Source organism: Uloborus diversus, chromosome 3, assembly GCF_026930045.1.
Source record: "Uloborus diversus isolate 005 chromosome 3, Udiv.v.3.1, whole genome shotgun sequence".
In the NCBI taxonomy this organism is placed as follows: Eukaryota; Metazoa; Arthropoda; class Arachnida; order Araneae; family Uloboridae; genus Uloborus; species Uloborus diversus.
Window position 1 is genome coordinate 104,554,402 of NC_072733.1, and position 20,365 is coordinate 104,574,766.

Sequence of the window (20,365 nt, forward strand, 5' to 3'; positions counted from 1 at the left end):
GAAGTACATCTATCTACAAAATACTCACCTTGAACGACTATGCACTTCTGCCAACGTTGATGTGACAAAGAAATAACATAACGTTTCGTCGGATTTAGCTCCGTGTGACTTTTACCTGTTCCCAGCAAAAAAAAAAAAAGCATTTGCATGGACACCGCTGTCTTCCGTCAGGAGAAGATAAAGCTGCATCACGGAAGGTAGCGAAAAATGGCTTCCAGGAGTGTTTCCAAGAGTTATATGAAAACTGGCAGAAGTATATAGTCTCTCAAGGTGCCCTTTTGAAGGTGGATGCGCTTAGGTAATGTGAACTATTTTTGGTAAGATTTTATACAGCTTGTCCCCCGAACTTTTGGATCGTACTACGTACAATCTGTATAGGGTGTAGTTATGCTTCTCCTTTTTTGACTGCTGTATGATGGAAGAGAAAGAACAACAGCAAAAAATAAATAAATAAATAAATAAATAAATAAATAAAATAAAAATAAAGGAAGAAAAACAAAGAGACTGTTATTATTAAATGACAGGCGGTGTTAATAACCAATTGTTTCTTTTTTTAAATTGAACAAATAACTAAGATTTCAGTAATATTGTAATAATGTATGGATTTAGGTACACTAAACATCGTTAAAAAACATTAAATTATGTTGTTTAATCATTCAAAAAAAATTAAGAATAAAACTATAAAACCGTCAACAAATTACGCAATTAAAGTGGAAAGATTGCACGTAGACATTTTTTAGTCATCAAATTAAACAAAAAAGGGAACAGATAAATTACAATATTAAATTATAATAGGAATATTTTTATACTTATTTAAAATTTATGAAAGGAAAAGTTTGCATTTTTCATAAAAGCTATTCACCAAATTCCAAGCCACGCTTACTCTTTTGAACACTAGGTGGCAGGGCTGCACGGGGTCACTCAAAACTTCCGGCGGAAGTCTTATTTGTATTGCTTCTTACGACGAATTGCTCTGTTTACGTATCTGTAATTTGATTGAATTTTTTAAATTAATCATGAATTTAAAAGGCGCAAAATTTTCGTAAAAAGAGGGGATGTTGTTCTGCTTTCGGGTACAGCATGAGGACAGGAGCAAATAAGATGTCAGAAATAAAGATGTTCAAATTTCTAAAGGTCCTAAGCCAATGCTTTAAAGCGAAAGGATTGAATCTTAATGAATATTATGTAGTAAACACACTTTGTGCGAGGTATTTACGAGCTGGAAACATTCACCTTAATTTCATCAGCTTTATATTTTTACTGTAATGTGTGAAGATCTATATTGATCTATATTAAATTGCTTATTAGAAAAACTCAACCTGAACAATTTTTTATTTGCTTCCTGCAAAGCTGAAAGTTTCCAGTGTTTTGATGGGTTTCAAACAGTTTGATTTGTGTGATTAAAATAAAGAACCACTATTCATTACCTCATGAGAAAAAAGCTTCCCATAGCTCGAACTATCAATAACTCGAACCATTTAGCCCGTCTCTTGGGACTTCGAGTTATTGACGGTACTTTAATATTAGGCGCTCTAATTGTAAACAAATTTAGATATTCGACAATCGGTAAACAAACACATCAATTAAAGTTATAGTATAGTATCATAGTACAGCTATTGGGGGTATTACATTCAAAGCAATTTTAACGCAGGAGAAAGCACTCGGAGATTAAATTTAAATTTTGTTATCTTTCAATTTTTTTTCATGCCTATCAATCTTGCTACAGAAGCAAGTTGATTAAACAAAAAAAAAGTGATGAACAAATATGTAATAAAATATATTAAATATCAAACCTGAAAATTAGGTAGCAACTGTAATAAGTGTGTGTGAACTGAAAAGCTACAACAGGAGAATTGATTGAATATGACACCAAAACTCCCTGTCATAGCCATTCTGTGTGAACACAGTGCAGAAAAGCTTCCATCTTTGAAAAAATAGCTTCAACTTAAGAATAGGAATTACAATTCACAACGTACTTGCAATCCAGTAGATTTGTGATTCTTGAAAGCAGACTTTGTATCAACTTTATTTCTGTTTAGGAGGTATTCATAAATGCTTATCATTGAAATCGCGGTAATGATCGACAAACGAAGACTCATTTTTTTTTCTTTTCTTATTTCTGTATTTAAAGGATCAGGAAAATCAGATCCTTTGATCGACAATTTTTTAGAATAGCAAATCCTATTATACTCATTTCATGCATTAAAATACGCAAAAGACATGATTCTACCTAGAACTGAAAGAAAACAAAATTGCCTGAACACTGTAAACATTAATCGTTAGCAATAGATTCGCCATCCATATACTAAAGGATCGGTAAGGTCACAGCCACTGAAAGATAATTTTTAACAATTACGCAGAAGACATTATTCTGCTTTTTAAAGAAGCACAACAAAATCGCTTTCGCTATGAACGCCTATGAACACCTATCTCTAGCAATGGAGATTGGCGCTTAACCGGAAATAAGACTTGCTACTTCCGGTCTACGTCAGTGGTTTGTTTGTTTATTTAGGATATTTGGAGAATAACCGTGACATAAATTTTGCGAAAAAAAGAAATAGCCACGAAAAGAGTGAGGTTCTTAAAACGCAGCCACAATAAACAAACTCAATATTTACATCAAGTTAATAACTGAGTACATATACTACTTGATCTGATGTTTTCACACGTAATATTGAACAATTTGATTGTTTAATCTTTTATGAAGCACTACAAACAAATTCAAATTAAATTTTGAAATTTAACAATAATTTTCTGAAATTTAAAAAATTGCATAATAGAAAATCCTAAGAAACTTTTCTATAACATATAAAAATATGATGAAAACGAAAATAACTTATTCATTTATTATATATATATATATATATATATATATATATATATATATATATATATATATATATATATATATATATATATATATATATATATATATATATATATATATATATATATAGTTACTCACAACAACAAAAAAAATCGATCGCTATTAATGATGCAAAAAAGATGGCGCATTACGAAATATAGGTGAAACAAGTATAAGAAATACGCAAGATGATATTTCTTGACCAAAATAAATAATCGCTAAATATTTAAGAAGTGCTTGGAACGACGAGGGTGTGTTAGGGGGGGGGGGTCACCCTCTGATTTTGGAGTGACTCACAACTTTAAACTTCGGCCTCACTTTTTTAGTACAGAACCGCTACCACCAACGCCTCGGAAGAGTTTCTGAATCTACTTCAGCACTTTCGAAGAAAAAATTCAAAAGTCCCTTTGGTTTCCGAATTGTTTCCATTCAAAACGTCTTTAATCAATTTCTGACAACAATAGATAAAGCTTGAAAAAAAAAATCTCTAATTTTAGGAATGGTGTTAGTTTTGAACAACTCAGAAGTACAACTAGAGTTTAATTTCAGAAACTGTTCGATTTGGAGGAAGGGCACGCAAGTGTTCTCGGAAATACAAAAAATAATCGTAAAAAATAGAGTTCAAAATAATCATAAACATTGAGCCAGGAAAACCCTTTTATAACTTGCACCAGAGTTTGTTTTGACGTGCAGGGGCGGATTTAAAATATAGCAAATGTTGCAATTGCGCGAGAGGCCCCATAACCATAGGGGAACCGTAGGAGTTACAAAAATGCTTATGATAAATGTTTTACAACTTCAGTGCTAGAGAAATAGGGCCCCAAAAAATTGTATTTCGACGGGCCTCAAACTTGTAGCTCCGCCGAAGCAATACAGAAAAGACTGCATTACTGTGATTCATATTACAAATAGTCGAGTCCCGACTTACGCGAGGAATGCGTTCCAAGACTCCTCGCGTAAGTCGAAATTTCGCGTTGTGAAAAAATATATGTATACAATTTTTTAAGAAGCATATCAAATTCTTTTAGACACTTATAAACACCCCTAAAACTGCTTTGTAGCATTCCTCAACTGTACGGTACAGTTTCTTACGTAAAGAACTGAACTTATACTGTATTTAAAAAATAAAAAACTGTTATTCAACTTGAAATACGTAAGATACACAAAATGAATGATCAATGGGAGGGAAAGACATAAAATAAAACATAGTACGCACAGTATTTAGTAATAATAAAATGTTGTACTATAACAGTACTCTAACAGTAGATACAGTAACAATATGAGTTAAAAAATAAAGATGATGATTTATGCTTCATTATCAGATCGTTGTTCAGATCTAATACATTTTTAAATACGGTTGCTTTGCCTTTTCTTTTATAACGTTTCAATTTGTAGCAACACAGGCCCTCTTCCTCATTTCTCTAATCCACAGTACAAGATCAGCTTCCATTTTAATAATATTTACTTTGCTAAACTGCTCTGCAAGCTTCGATATTGAAACTAAGTTCTGAACTTTTACGGATATCTTTTTGTTTTGAATTTTAATTGTATGCGTATGGAAGATTCACTGTCGCGTTACCGTCGACGTTTTGTAGTTGTTCAAGCATATCGAGAATCTTAGCTTTTTTTTTATCAGAAACTTTCTTTTTCTTCCCATCTTCACGAACTTTAGATGAAGATACAGTGAAACCTGTGTAAGTTGACCACTCGCGGTGCAGCACTTTGGCGGTCAACTTAGACAGGTGGTCAACTTATAAAGGGCGGGTTTTTTTTTTGTCATTTCTTGCACCATGTATTCATTTTTTGAGGAATTCACCCTTACTCTTTCTGTTCAACTCACTTTCAGTGTTTAACATTATTGAAAGTGAAACAATAATAAAAATACTGTTCAAATAATTTTATTTTTTTCTTCTTTTTAACTACATTAGACACTGTAGGTTTAGAAATTCCATATATACCAGCTAATTTTCTCTGGTTTTCTCCATTTTCAATTAATTTTAATATTTCATACTTTTTATTAATCTCAAGTTCAACTAACTTTCTTTTTGAAGCCTTTTTATGTATAGAACAAAGAGTAACAAGCTTGACTCTCCCAGTTCATAAAGGAAAAATTAAAATGTCCTATCTCTTAATCCCTTGCACCAGAAACATGTAACTTTACTCATTAGCAGGCCCAGACCTGTGTACCCGCAGTGCGAGGGGCCCGCGTCCCTAAAGGGGCTAACGGGCGTAGAAAATGAAGAAAAAAACTAGCACTAAGACTTATGCACTTTACAAATAGACACTGCTGGCCAGAAGGGAGGGGCCTACATATTTTGTTGCAGGGGGACCCAAAATATATAGATCCAGGCCAGTTCTTTTTGCACAATTCCTGTGTTGCCACAGCATATTGCAACTGAAAGAAAAGATTTTGAACTTTACTACTGACACCTATTTTCATTGAACAGAGTACAAAAAGCTATCTCAAGTAGAACAACAAATGAAAAACAAGTTTTGAGAATAAAGAGCAGCATAAGCTTTAAGCTGCTGTTTAGTTAGTAAAATGCTAGTCTGTCATCAAAGCATTAAAAACATTCTTAGAAAGCTATAAAAAAAAAAAAAAAAAAAAAAAAAAATAAATAATAAAATAAAATAATTTGCTGAAGAAAGTTGAAAAAAATAAACCAAGTGGTCAACTTACAAAGGGTTTTTTTACAATACTCCAAACCAAATTTGGCGTACATTAGTGGTCAAGATAGACAGGTGGTCAAGATAGAGAGGTGGTCAAGTTACAGAGGTTTTCCTTCGCTATATGAGATAGGAAAAATTCCGTTCCCGACAAAAGTGGTCAACATAGAGAGGTGGTCAACTTACAAGGGTGGTCAACTTTACAGGTTTTACTGTACCATTATATTTCATCAACTTTAATATGTAAAATGAAAAAAAAAAAAAAAAAATAAATAAATAAATGAAAGATGCTGAATGGTTATTGGATACACTAACGCGACACGTAGACTCGTTTGATATGGGAACTTTCGCTGTCAGTGATGCTTAAAGGAATGTAATAACATTCACAAAATCAATATTTAGTTGCTAATATAAAGCTGATACTTCCTTCCAAAAAATTCGTGTTGTCGACAAAAAATTCGCGTTAACTCTAAAATTTGTTACTCATGAAAAAATTCGCGTTGTAGCCATTTCGCGTAAGTCGAATCGCATTGTAGCAGGAGTCGACTGTATCGAAAAATTAAAAATTACTGTCGTTTCAACTGGAATCTAACAAAATGAAACAAAACCGGTTTTGCCATCTCATATTTGTTTCCATGGTCTCCGATTCGGCAATATATCACCGAATGATGGTCAGTCTGAGACGCTATATTAGTTTAGCATTGAAATAAGTAATTAATAGCCACAAAAAATGAGTAAATAGGCTTTTTAGAGCACCCGATCGAAAACAAAAAGTTAAGTTAACAACTGGAACGTACGCACACCCCACATGCGAAAATTTAGCCTTCTACAGTTTAACATTTTTGAGTTATGAGAGATACGTACATCCAGCCGCAAGAAAAACGCAACAATTAACTTATTTGGTACCTGAATGCTGTATGAAAAACTCTTTCAGGAGTGACTAAAATAGAAATTTATACTGAAATTTAAGTAAACAATTTTATATGAAAACAATAACTCCCGTTACTTTGTATTAAAAAGTAAAACAACAAAGGTCCTTTTTTTTTTCAAAAACATCGGCCAATTCCATCGGCTTTTCCGATGTTTCCTGCAAGTTAGCATCGGCCGCCGATGCCGATGGCTAAATTGTTGAACCATCGGCGCCGATGCATCGGCCTGACCGATGCATCGGTCGAGTCCTAATATATATATACAGTAAAGCACCGTTTATACGTTTCGCTTTTATACGTTTTTATCAGTTATACGATTTTCAAATTGGTCCCTGCAGATTCTAATACACATTAACGCATTTCTACTATACATTTTTTCATTTATACGCTCTTTTCATACAGTCCCTTCAAAAACGCATAAACAGTGCTTTACTGTATATTGAGACACTAGGTCAGAGAGATAGGAAATATATATAGAGAGATAGGAAGAAGTTAGCGTTTTCTTTTCATTCTAACAACAATCATAAAAATTTAATTTTAGCAATAGCAGATACACTCATCGTAAAGTTTTTACTATACAGTATTAGCAAAACTGAATCAAACAATGCAATATACAAAACATGTTTCTTTAGAAAACCTTACTACTTAAAACTACGGGTGATTATAAAATAAGTATCTCTATTTGGTGAAGTCTGTAGTTTGTGGTCATCCGATTGCAACCAAAATTGAAACACTTACTAATCTTAAAGGGGAAAGAAGGATGGTGCAATAAAAAAATTTAGCTGCTTCAATCACCAATAGGTGGCGGTGCAGCCTTCAAAAGATGTGGTTGGCAATGCAAAAACTGTAGAAATCATGAGAAAGTTGAAGAAGCAGTCATTTCTGCCAGCCCCGTGGCACAAGAGGTCTCTCAGATTGCAAGATCATGCTTTGATTTTAAAGCTATGCACACATGTTGGGATTTTAAAGAACATCTTGGGAACATTTGTTGTTTGTCAACTGCAGCAAAGACGGTGTTTTTCTAAAACAGTTTTTATGCAAGACGGAACCCAACTTCATGTTGGGCAAGCAGTACAAAATTTCTTACGACAAGATTTCACAGATGAAAGGGTGATAAGTAGGTATTTTCAAATGGCGTGGCCTGTTCGTTCCCCTGATCTGACATGTGATTTTTGGCTTTGGGAGACCCACAAGTCTAATGTTTACCGTGGAGGTGTCACAAACCTCAGTGAACTAAAAGATAACATTACTCAACATGTGCGAAACATCACTCCAAATGCCTCGCATTCCGCAGTTGAAAACGTCGCACACCACCTGTATTGTGTCCTCCAGCTCAATAGTCAAGTCGTGGAACCTGAATTTGATCAGCAGTGCCATGCGCAAGCGTAACATGCCTGTAACAATAGAAAATATAACACCCAGCTTTACATGCTAATTATTTCCTATTTAATGACACATTATTAATTCAAAAGCGCCACCTGTAGGCAAATTTCGCAAATAAAATTTTTATTGCACCATCCTTCTTCCCCCTTCAAGATTAATAAGTGTTCTAATTTTGGTTGCAATCAGATGATTCCTTCAAGCTACAGATTGCTGCAAATAGAGATACTTATTTTATAGCCATCTGGTATATATATATATACACTGCTTGACAATTGCTAAGGAACAATTACGTTTTTTGGAATAGTTAAGAATAGATAATGATTAAATTAACAGAATGAAATATATAGTTAGTAGGGAGGATGTGCCTTTATTATGAGTACAAAATAACACAAATATTACTGCATCAATGAAGTAAAAACTTAAAAATAAAAAAATAATCCTACTTAGATGATTTTCATACAACCACAAAAAAATGATCTAGGTCAGAATGATGGAGACATGAGTACCTTAATATGATATATGATTACCAGGGACACTGATGCACAATTTACATCTGTTTTCCATACTCCCCACTAATTATTGAGGAGTGCGTGCGGGGGTGTTTTCTCACTCCTCTCTCAATGTGAATTTGAGTTCTTGTACTGTTCTGGGAGGGACGGTCCTTCGCGCAACACGTCTGGCGAGAGCTTCATAGGCAAGTTCAATTGGATTTAAGTCGGAAAAGTAAGCAGGCCCTGCATACGGAGAATGTTATCATTTTGCAGGTTGTCTGACACTTTAATGCTCCAGTGTGGTCGTGTATCGTCGTCCGTAACGAGAAAGTCTGAACCTATAACCCCCCTAAAAAGACGAACATGGTCCAGCATAACATCTCTGCAATACGTTTGTGACGTATCGCTTTCTTATTCCAAAATGCGAAGCGGTGTTCTGCCATTGTGCATGATGCCTGCCCACACCATGACGCCTGGGTCGTACCGATCACGTTCGCAAACAAATTTTTGTGCATAAAGTGTTCCACGCTCTCTCCACAGTAGTTGGTGACCAGAACCACTTGTCACACTGAAACGAGATTCGTCAGAGATTATCACTCTAGACCAATTTTTTTTGTGAGCCCACCAACATGTTCCTTACACCAGCGTAATTTCTCTCGACGATGGCGTGGTTGAACTTGGATGCAACGCACGGGCTTCCGTGCATATAAATCGACATTATTTACTCGCCATGAGATGGTTCTTGCAGAAATATGCGTACCGGTAGCGAGATTTGCTGCTATCTGTCCAAGAGCGAAATTTCTGTTCCTTTTTGCCACAAGGACTACATAGCGATCCTCTGAAGGTATGGTGCTCCTACCACGACCCCTGGCATGCTTTTGCAAAACATTTCCACTTTCAGCGGCCGTCTTTAATTGGGAGATGTCACTTTTTGATACACCCATTGCAGCAGCCACAGTGGTGACACTTTGACCTGCTTCCAGTCGTCCAACCGCTCGTCCATGATCGTAGATACTCAAATGATGTCTTGCTGACATTTTACTCTTAAGTATTTCAAGAACCAAACAGAATTTCAGAGAAAAACCTTTTTTAACATCCAGCGCTATTTTTGTTAAAAACCAAACAGCGTGAATTTTCGTACGAATCTTGAGCGTGTATGCACTGTCTTTTATACAGATAACGAGTCTTGGTCTACCACGCCATCTGAACTTGAATTTATTTCCATTAGCAAAGTGGTTGAGGTACAAATTTGCATAAACCACTTGTTCCTTAGCAATTGTCAAGCAGTGTATATATATATATATATATAGACAGTGGGACAATGGCATAAAAGATGCTTAAAAACATGGTTTCGTTTGCCAACTTCGGGGACTACGAAAAGTGATATTTTTCTGAATCCTAAATGTCTACAGATGAAAAAAACCTAATGTTCACAAAAAAAATAGTGTCTCATAATTTTTTTACAGACCATTAAAAATACATGAAAAGGAGTAAAAATGACAAGCAAGAGGCAGACAAATTTTAAATACATAAAAAATATTATACATGTACATTTAAAATATTATGCATGTACGTTAAAAACATTATGTATGTACATCAAAAAATAGTTTTTTTCAAGAAGCAAACTCTTCATTCTGAAGTATCATCGTCAGAATCACTGAATTCATTTATCCTGTTTTTGCATATGGAGTTATTTTCCTCCTGTGAGTTTATACAGCTACAGTCACTAGAGGAAAATTATGTGCATGATCAATTTTACGTCTTGCATGTACTACATCTCTTCGAAGAACACCGAGTTTTCGGGCATGTACAGGAGACTAGTTTTTGAACATTATATCTGATGCAATGGAAATAGTGCTAAATTGTATTTCAATACTGCCCGCATTTATAGTCCACCCAATGTTCTGATGAACTGGGAGCATTGATTAAATCAGTGGTGCTCAACCTACAGCCCGCAGATCAAATGATGACCCATGTGCCCCGTCGTTGTATTCAGTGTTAAAAAACGAAAAATATATTCTAAAACCTTCTAAAAATACTAGTAATCTTTCGGTGTTATGAATTTTGAAGTCAAGTAGTCATAAATTGATTTCTGAATCACAGATGCAATAAAATAAGCATGTAGTAACTAAGACAGCAATTTTGGTTTGTAATTGTCTTTTGTTTCCCTTGTTTTCCCATGCTATCTAGAAAAACTTAAATCATATAAATAAATTTGATATTTGTTCTGGTCCACGAGATTCCTATTAATGTGAGTTGTCGCCCGCAGGTAAAAAAAAAGGTTATTCACCACTGGATTAAATTATTCAAGCATCAGCAATGAATATTTGCTTGATAGTTAGTGCACAGACGAGGGGATAGGGTAAGAGTCACAGTAAGTATAGAGTAAGAGTTCGGAATTGGTTCTTTTTCACTCCAGCTCCGCAGCCCTGGTAAAAACATTTGCGCTTTAAATTCATTTCATTTTGATTCAGTCATATTAATCTCTGACTTTCATCAATGTTAAGACTATGAGATATGATATTTCTACATTTATTAATAACTTTCATTTTTATTTCTTGTCACCAAAAATTCAGAATGTATTCAGAATCTACTCCATTTTGTCAATTTTTGGTGACATAAATAATTTTTCGCGTTGTCTTTAATGTTAAAAAAAAATTAATTGTCAAAAAATTGCCCTTAAATGGCTAATTAAAAATTTTTTTGTAAAAATATTCTCATCAAGAGCTTTTTCCAACAAAGTTTTTCTTAAACAAATTCGTCTTTAAGTTCGCATTTTATATTTGCCATAAATTTTTCCCCCAAGCGCTAATATAAAATGCTTTGAACTGTTCAAAATTGAACGAAAAAATATTCAAATCAAAAAATGAAATACCGGAATGAGGTGTCATCGGGAAGATCTAAAAAAAAAAACACGACTTCCTTTTACTCCAATTTAATGTAATTTTCCCATTATTGGCAATTTTAATGTGATTCAGTAGTTTACTCTCTGAATATCACCAACAGTGGCGAAAGAAACCAGATTTAAAAAAAAATCGCCAAATATGTGAACTTGGCGACCAAACGACTGGCGATATATTGCCAAGTGTACTCCAAATTATAACACCACTTGAGTTTACATCGAAATTAACAATGATTTCCTGCAAAAAAGTGGCAAAAGACCCCTTTAGAAACATCCGAATGCAACCAAAAGGGAAGGTGCGTAGACCCCACTAGGAGTCTACGCACCAAAGTTCAACTTTCTAGGACATACCGTTCTTGAGTTATGCGACATACATACGCATATCCGCACATACACACATACATACATACGTACGGACGTCACGAGAAAACTCGCTGTAATCAACTCGGGAATCGTCAAAATGGATATTTCGTGTGTCTAGGCACTTATCCACGTGAGGTCGAGTCGAAAAAAAAAAACTCAACATTCATTCGGGGCTGAGCAAAATGGAAATTGAGGTAATTTTTGAGTGAAATTTTTTTTCGAGAATACAATACTTCCTTTTTTGTAAAAGGAAGTAAAAAAGTTTGTTTGAATCGAACGAATTGTTAATTTTTTTTTTGGGGGGGGGGAGCACATAGGTCGACCGACAGACACATATTTTCCCCATCTCAATCCCCTACTTTTGAATTTGATATTTATTTAATAATTTTATCTATTTTTTTGACTTATTTTTTGTACTAAGCAATATTTTTACGATACATTAACCTTAGCACAGTAAACCACCTTTTATGTCCTTTTTTATTTTATATTACTTTGACGAGAAAGTAGGCTAAAAATGAGCTCAAAATATCGTCTGTAATCAAAAAGCAATATTATTAAAAAAGGAAAAGATCGTGATATGAAATTTACTTTTTAGTTTTCAATTTATCGTCTGCTAATGTTAATTTTATAATATTTTTTAAACATCGATGGCATCTGTTAGAGTTGTTTATGTTCTTAAGATTTTGTACGTCAATTATTGCTATTCGGTGATACATTAATTTCTTTTTTGTGAAGTAAAGTGCCTTCTAATTTTTTGTACTTAACAATGTCTATGTGCGCTGGCTCTAGTGTAATAAACGAAATCTTGAGATGAAGATCATTCAGAGCTGCGGATTGATACAATTTTCTATTTCCTTTTAGTTACAAAATTACTAAGCGAAAGTAAGTAATTTAAAATGTATTAATATATTTTGCAACGAAAATCTGAGCAAAACAGTAAAATTTCGGTTGGAAAACTGTTTATTAAATTTTTAGATTATAAATATTGTGTTTAATAGCGCCATCTAGAGACAAAATTTTTTTTGTGTAAGTGCTAACAGTTCACGGAACATAGTTCCTATTTCAATTACTAATTAAAACTTAATGAGACAATTCCAGCTTGTGAACATTGTATTTTTCTATTGAGTTCATCATTTATAATAGATTTCAAGCAAGTTCAAGTAGTCCCTAAAATTGGTAAACGAACTTGAACGATATTTGCACTCGGCCCATAGACTAATATAGTGAAGCACTGTTTATACGTTTCTCTTTTATATGTTTTTATCAGTTACACGTTTTTTAAATTGGTCCCTGCAGAGTCTAATACACATTAACGTACACCTATTATACATTTTTTCATTTATATGCTTTTTTCATATGGTCCCTTCAAAAACATATAAACGGTGCTTCACTGTATAGATATACAGGGTGTCCACCCTAAAATTGCACCAATAGCTTATTCCTAAGCCGTTAGAGATAAGCATATAATTCCATTTTGAAAAAAATCTTAAAATAGAGCAAGAGCATGAAATTCATTAATTTTTTTGTCAAAAAATAAAATTTTGAAAAAGTTACAAAATTTAACTTTTTATGCAGTCCCCCAGTCCTAGCAATAATATTTAGTAAAATATTCTGGGCACACTAACATTTACAACTAAAAAAATCACTCTTCTACGACCAAAATTGACCGAGTTATGAAGTTTTGAAAAATCACTATTTTCGAAAATTTTACGACGTCAGCGAGATAGCTCTTAAGGGCACGCATGTGAATTGACAAAGTGTGTTAATAGGTTTAAATTTATTTCGGGTTCTCATCAGGTGGCAATATTAATGGTTGAAAAGACTCTGCAAGTACTATTTATAAGCTCAAAGGTACATTTATGATTAAAAGCTTTTTTAAAATCTTATTTGCTTCAAGAATATCTAATTTCCATATGTGAATTTGATTGGAAAACATATTTTGTATCTCAATTTATGTAAAAGGTTATCACTGTATTTAAATTTACAGAGTACTGATAAAGGAAAAAAAAAAGTATGTTTAAAAGAAAAAGAAAACCGTAAAGGTTTGAATTATTTAAAACTTTTGTCATAGTATTTCAGAGGACAGAAATTAATTTTGTAATGCTGAAAAAATGTTTTTTTTTTCTTTCTACACATTTTATTTAATAGTTGTAATGAAAGTTTCTGGCCAAGAAAGAAAAAAATGTTGTGCAGACGATATAAGCGGTGGCTTGAATCTTTCGTTACAACACAAATTCTTTTTCTGAAACAATGCTAGACTTTATATAGGTGCTCTTTAACTTAAATATTCTCGTTAGTTTTATTTTCCTTATCCTTTTATAAAACTGATTTAATTGCTTGCTGTGTTTCATAAATTAATTGACGGGTGAGATTTAAAAACAATTGAATTTAAGTAATCTTGAATTTAAATTATGTTTTTCGCAATCACGAATTGCGAAAGCCTATTTGTTGAGTTTCTTGTTTCCACAAATGGAATGGAATAGAAATGACTAAGAAATTTGCACCCGTCATAATACTATGATTTAATTTTCTAGACTAGGTAATATGAAGCTTACCCATAAAAAAAAAAGAAAGAAATGGTGATTAGGATGTGGTACTAAAGATATAGATTTTACGGACGATATTCACCAGTACACTTATCAAGAAAATTATTTACAGCATATACCATCATGTATTTTTATTTCTGATCAATCTTAAATGATGAGAATTAGTAATCTCGAAATTTTGCATGAAGATAAATTTTTTCTGTTTTAGTTCATCTATATAAGTGTTTTTTTTTTTTTGAAAAAACGTAATTTTTCACACAGAAACCTTTTTTTTTTTAAATAACGTTTACTTGAATTAAGCCCTGAAAAAAAAAAGAATAAAATCAAACCACAGATGATTTGTAACTATGATGAGAAAAATTTTACTCCCTAAATAAATATTAAAAACAACTGTCGTCATAGCAGTCTGAAAAATAAGAGCAACATCAACTTTGGTCAAATGAGGACAATAAGCAACTCGTGATTGCACAAAAAATCCTCTGATATAAAAAAAAAAATTTTTTTTTAAACAAACAAAAAAAAAAAAAAATAACATAAATGTTTAAAGAATAATATTTTATTTGAATTTAAAAAAAAATGTCCACTTACTTCATGATATTCGGGGAAAGGAAATTAGAGGTTCTTAAAACAAAACGACAAACCACTTCAGTACCCCCCCCCCTCCGCCTTTTAGCCATAAATCGACTTTGAGCTTATAAATAGCACTTGCTAAGTCTTTTCAACAGTTAATATTGCCCCCGATAACAAGTGTCCTTAAGGAGCATAAAAATACCAAATTATTTTTTTCAAGCACTGCTTGGTTTGCTTGAGCGGACCACATGATATACATATATATATATACACACACATCAAATGCAGTACATATCTACACATACATGGGCAGGAAAAAAAATTTGGAGGTGGACTCAGTCAAAAAACAAAACAACATTGACTATCATGCATTTAAAACTATCAGCAGTCTACTTGGAATAAATTGATAGTTTATGCACAACAAGTACGGAATAATTCTTCTTAAAAACATTGTTTGATGCCGTTAATGAAAATGGATAAAGTGCTTGAATTTGTGTTCGACTAGGGGCAATATATAATATTGATAATTCTGCAAGTCAAGGAAGACGGAATTACATTATTGCAAAGATGCTCTACTGCAAAGAGTTTACATAACTTATGACACAGCATCAAAATAATAAGAAAAATACACCATTAAATATATTAAATTTTGCTCAGAATAAATTAAAAAAGAAAAATCATTTTGAACAACACAAATTAAGCAAACTTCTCATCAGATGGCCACCTACTTTTCAATAAAAGAATTCTCTTTCTGAGCCTTTAAGTATTAATGTCAACACACTCTCATGTAGCTATAGTAAATGAAACTTTTCTGCTATGGTGAGGGCAAAACAGTTGTCCCAGAGAAAAATCTCTTTTTGCTACAATGCTTTTAGTATAAACAGGGTCCAACAAAACCATGGTGACTAGTTCTAACAGAACATTCACCAAGTAAAACACTGCCACACATCTGCAAAAACTACTTTTCGAGAAAAATCAATTAAAATGTAATGCGCCTTAGCTTTAATTCTTAGCCCACTGACACATCTAAACAATAAGGTAAAAAAAATTTTTTTTTCTCGTTTGTGGCTGTCTTGCAGTTTAATAGAACTAATAAAAATGCACGGATATATAACTTTTATCGACAATTTTTGACTTGTGGCGATGTTGTATTAGGTGTGCGAGAAGAAGAATCTTTCAGATGCCATGTCGCACTGAATTTCCCTATTAATCCAGAGGAATTATCTGCCTGGTGCTTAAAAATATTTCCTGGCTCCTAAGCTTTCAATTTTTGTCAATCTCTGAGTACAAGCATCATAATCTATAGATTAATATGAATTTGTTTTGCATTAAGAATACAACAAATTATGCTTATTAATATATAAAAGCAAAACTGTATAAAACATGCATTAAATTCTCTCACTGCTTCTAGTAGCTAAAGAATAAGAGAAGTTTACTACTTTAGAAAACAGTTTTACTTTACAAAACAGCCTTATAGTTTTGTAACTATCCATGTACATAGATATACCATTCTTTTCCCACAAAAAATACTTTAATCATGGAGAAAAAGTTCTGCTCAGACATTTTTTCAAAAATAGCATTCAAATTCATATAAAATTTTATATTTTGTGTTTCGAAAAAGTTTATGACCAAAGTTTTACAGCTCGAAGATATACATTCTTCAATCTCTACAGTTTGGAGGAGTTATCTCTTGCCACCACGATGAAGGATACAAGTACTTTTGAATTTCAATGCCTTCTCTAGGAGAAGGTACAGTATAACGTCCAAATTTTACTATAGGCAAAGGTTTCTTTATTAAATTTGGAGGAAAGCAATGCAGTTTTTCACAAGAAGTTGGAGGAAACATTCTGTGTATCCATCCATTTCTTATCAATTGACCAGTTATAGGATCTTTTATAAAAATTGTCAACGTTCCAGATGGAAAATTTTCTCCATGTGGCAACATAGTATAAAAACCGCCAGCAGGGTTATATGAAATATAAATTTTATATTTCTCGAATACACTGTACAAAGTATCATGAACAGGTAAAATTTCAGTATTTAATGTGCACAGCTCAACAGAATCATGCCACGGAAGAGGTCCTTTAAATTTAAGCACACCCCATAAGGTGTTATAACATAAGAAATACGTAATATTTAATGAAATTAAAGGTTTCTGTATAAAATGTAGAAAATCTTCGTATTTTCCAAGAACTTCAGGTGGCAAGAGGCAATTGGAAATACTTTGTTTTCTCCAAAATAACTGTGCTATGATGATAAGACATCCTAATACACAGACGACTAGAAACCGTTTCAATTGAAACCTGATAATTTTCATGTTTTTCATAGGGTGAACCTACAAAAGAAATTTTTTTAGACATATAATAATATAGTTTATATTAATCATTGCACAGATTATGATTCAAAATATGAAAAAAAATCATCCTAGAAACAAATGCAACATTCACAAATTCAAAATTAATATCGAAATTGCTAACAAAACTAAGTTGCAAAAGGATTAAGACCAAACTATGTAACTACAAAAATCACAAAAGAAAGTTTTCAAAGTGTAAATGAAGAAAAGTGCAGTGAAAATTCTCTGGAGTGATGACTCCCCCATTCCTGAATACAATGGTGATTAATGGAGGTTGATGACTTTTAGAGGCTGTTTTCAAACATGCAAGAAACAATAGCAGTACCAATAGGAAATCAATTAGGGTCAGGCCCAGATCTATAAATTTTGGGACTCCCTGTAACAAAATCTGTAGGCACACAGTGTAGTCCCACACATCTGTAGGCACAGGCCCAGAAGCCAGCATTGTATAATAGCATTCTTAATAAGTCTCAGTGTCAGTATTTTTTCAATTTCTAGGGCTGTCGGGCACCTTAATGACTAATGACATGCCCCCCCCCCCCCGCATTGCGAGTACGCAGATCTGGGCCTGAGTGAGGTAAAAAAAGACATGAGGTAAAGGTCAGTTTTTCAAAAACTTAAAAAAAAAAAACATACAAATAATATTTTATCTGGGTTGCTAGTTTTATGTATTATTGACACCAGGCATCATTTTATAAGTAAAACTAGCTGCAACTGCTGCTTTACAGTGCCAGATATTAGCAATTTAATGTTTTCCTTGATAAAAGCTTGAATGTGTACCTCATAAAAACTTTTGAATGAGAGAATATTAAAGGGTTGTGTACAATAATTTAACTTATTACCTACAGCACATTTTAACGACAACTTCCTATAACATATAAAAATATGATGAAAACGAAAATAACTTATTCATTTATTATATATATATTTATATATATATATAGTTACTCACAACAACAAAAAAAATCGATCGCTATTAATGATGCAAAAAAGATGGCGCATTACGAAATATAGGTGAAACAAGTATAAGAAATACGCAAGATGATATTTCTTGACCAAAATAAATAATCGCTAAATATTTAAGAAGTGCTTGGAACGACGAGGGTGTGTTAGGGGGGGGGGGGTCACCCTCTGATTTTGGAGTGACTCACAACTTTAAACTTCGGCCTCACTTTTTTAGTACAGAACCGCTACCACCAACGCCTCGGAAGAGTTTCTGAATCTACTTCAGCACTTTCGAAGAAAAAATTCAAAAGTCCCTTTGGTTTCCGAATTGTTTCCATTCAAAACGTCTTTAATCAATTTCTGACAACAATAGATAAAGCTTGAAAAAAAAAATCTCTAATTTTAGGAATGGTGTTAGTTTTGAACAACTCAGAAGTACAACTAGAGTTTAATTTCAGAAACTGTTCGATTTGGAGGAAGGGCACGCAAGTGTTCTCGGAAATACAAAAAATAATCGTAAAAAATAGAGTTCAAAATAATCATAAACATTGAGCCAGGAAAACCCTTTTATAACTTGCACCAGAGTTTGTTTTGACGTGCAGGGGCGGATTTAAAATATAGCAAATGTTGCAATTGCGCGAGAGGCCCCATAACCATAGGGGAACCGTAGGAGTTACAAAAATGCTTATGATAAATGTTTTACAACTTCTGTGCTAGAGAAATAGGGCCCCAAAAAATTGTATTTCAACGGGCCTCAAACTTGTAGCTCCGCCGAAGCAATACAGAAAAGACTGCATTACTGTGATTCATATTACAAATAGTCGAGTCCCGACTTACGCGAGGAATGCGTTCCAAGACTCCTCGCGTAAGTCGAAATTTCGCGTTGTGAAAAAATATATGTATACAATTTTTTAAGAAGCATATCAAATTCTTTTAGACACTTATAAACACCCCTAAAACTGCTTTGTAGCATTCCTCAACTGTACGGTACAGTTTCTTACGTAAAGAACTGAACTTATACTGTATTTAAAAAATAAAAAACTGTTATTCAACTTGAAATACGTAAGATACACAAAATGAATGATCAATGGGAGGGAAAGACATAAAATAAAACATAGTACGCACAGTATTTAGTAATAATAAAATGTTGTACTATAACAGTACTCTAACAGTAGATACAGTAACAATATGAGTTAAAAAATAAAGATAATGATGATTTATGCTTCATTATCAGATCGTTGTTCAGATCTAATACATTTTTAAATACGGTTGCTTTGCCTTTTCTTTTATAACGTTTCAATTTGTAGCAACACAGGCCCTCTTCCTCATTTCTCTAATCCACAGTACAAGATCAGCTTCCATTTTAATAATATTTACTTTGCTAAACTGCTCTGCAAGCTTCGATATTGAAACTAAGTTCTGAACTTTTACGGATATCTTTTTGTTTTGAATTTTAATTGTATGCGTATGGAAGATTCACTGTCGCGTTACCGTCGACGTTTTGTAGTTGTTCAAGCATATCGAGAATCTTAGCTTTTTTTTAATCAGAAACTTTCTTTTTCTTCCCATCTTCACGAACTTTAGATGAAGATACAGTGAAACCTGTGTAAGTTGACCACTCGCGGTGCAGCACTTTGGCGGTCAACTTAGACAGGTGGTCAACTTATAAAGGGCGGTTTTTTTTTTTGTCATTTCTTGCACCATGTATTCATTTTTTGAGGAATTCACCCTTACTCTTTCTGTTCAACTCACTTTCAGTGTTTAACATTATTGAAAGTGAAACAATAATAAAAATACTGTTCAAATAATTTTATTTTTTTCTTCTTTTTAACTACATTAGACACTGTAGGTTTAGAAATTCCATATATACCAGCTAATTTTCTCTGGTTTTCTCCATTTTCAATTAATTTTAATATTTCATACTTTTTATTAATCTCAAGTTCAACTAACTTTCTTTTTGAAGCCTTTTTATGTATAGAACAAAGAGTAACAAGCTTGACTCTCCCAGTTCATAAAGGAAAAATTAAAATGTCCTATCTCTTAATCCCTTGCACCAGAAACATGTAACTTTACTCATTAGCAGGCCCAGACCTGTGTACCCGCAGTGCGAGGGGCCCGCGTCCCTAAAGGGGCTAACGGGCGTAGAAAATGAAAAAAAAAACTAGCACTAAGACTTATGCACTTTACAAATAGACACTGCTGGCCAGAAGGGAGGGGCCTACATATTTTGTTGCAGGGGGACCCAAAATATATAGATCCAGGCCAGTTCTTTTTGCACAATTCCTGTGTTGCCACAGCATATTGCAACTGAAAGAAAAGATTTTGAACTTTACTACTGACACCTATTTTC

General features: G+C 33.3%; 1 protein-coding gene across 1 annotated transcript; it reads right to left on the reverse strand.

The window, feature by feature from the left end:
• Positions 1-16,194: 16,194 nt before the first annotated feature.
• LOC129219197 (uncharacterized) lies at positions 16,195-17,035 on the reverse strand. Its single transcript, XM_054853526.1, has one exon. The coding sequence runs from the start codon at positions 17,032-17,034 to the stop codon at positions 16,378-16,380; it is 657 nt and encodes a 218-aa protein (XP_054709501.1). The 5' UTR covers position 17,035; the 3' UTR covers positions 16,195-16,377.
• Positions 17,036-20,365: the final 3,330 nt, after the last annotated feature.

Excerpts from the sequence above, each read along its gene's own strand:
- LOC129219197 (XM_054853526.1), bottom strand. The coding sequence starts at position 17,034 with ATGAAAATTATCAGGTTTCAATTGAAACGGTTTCTAGTCGTCTGTGTA.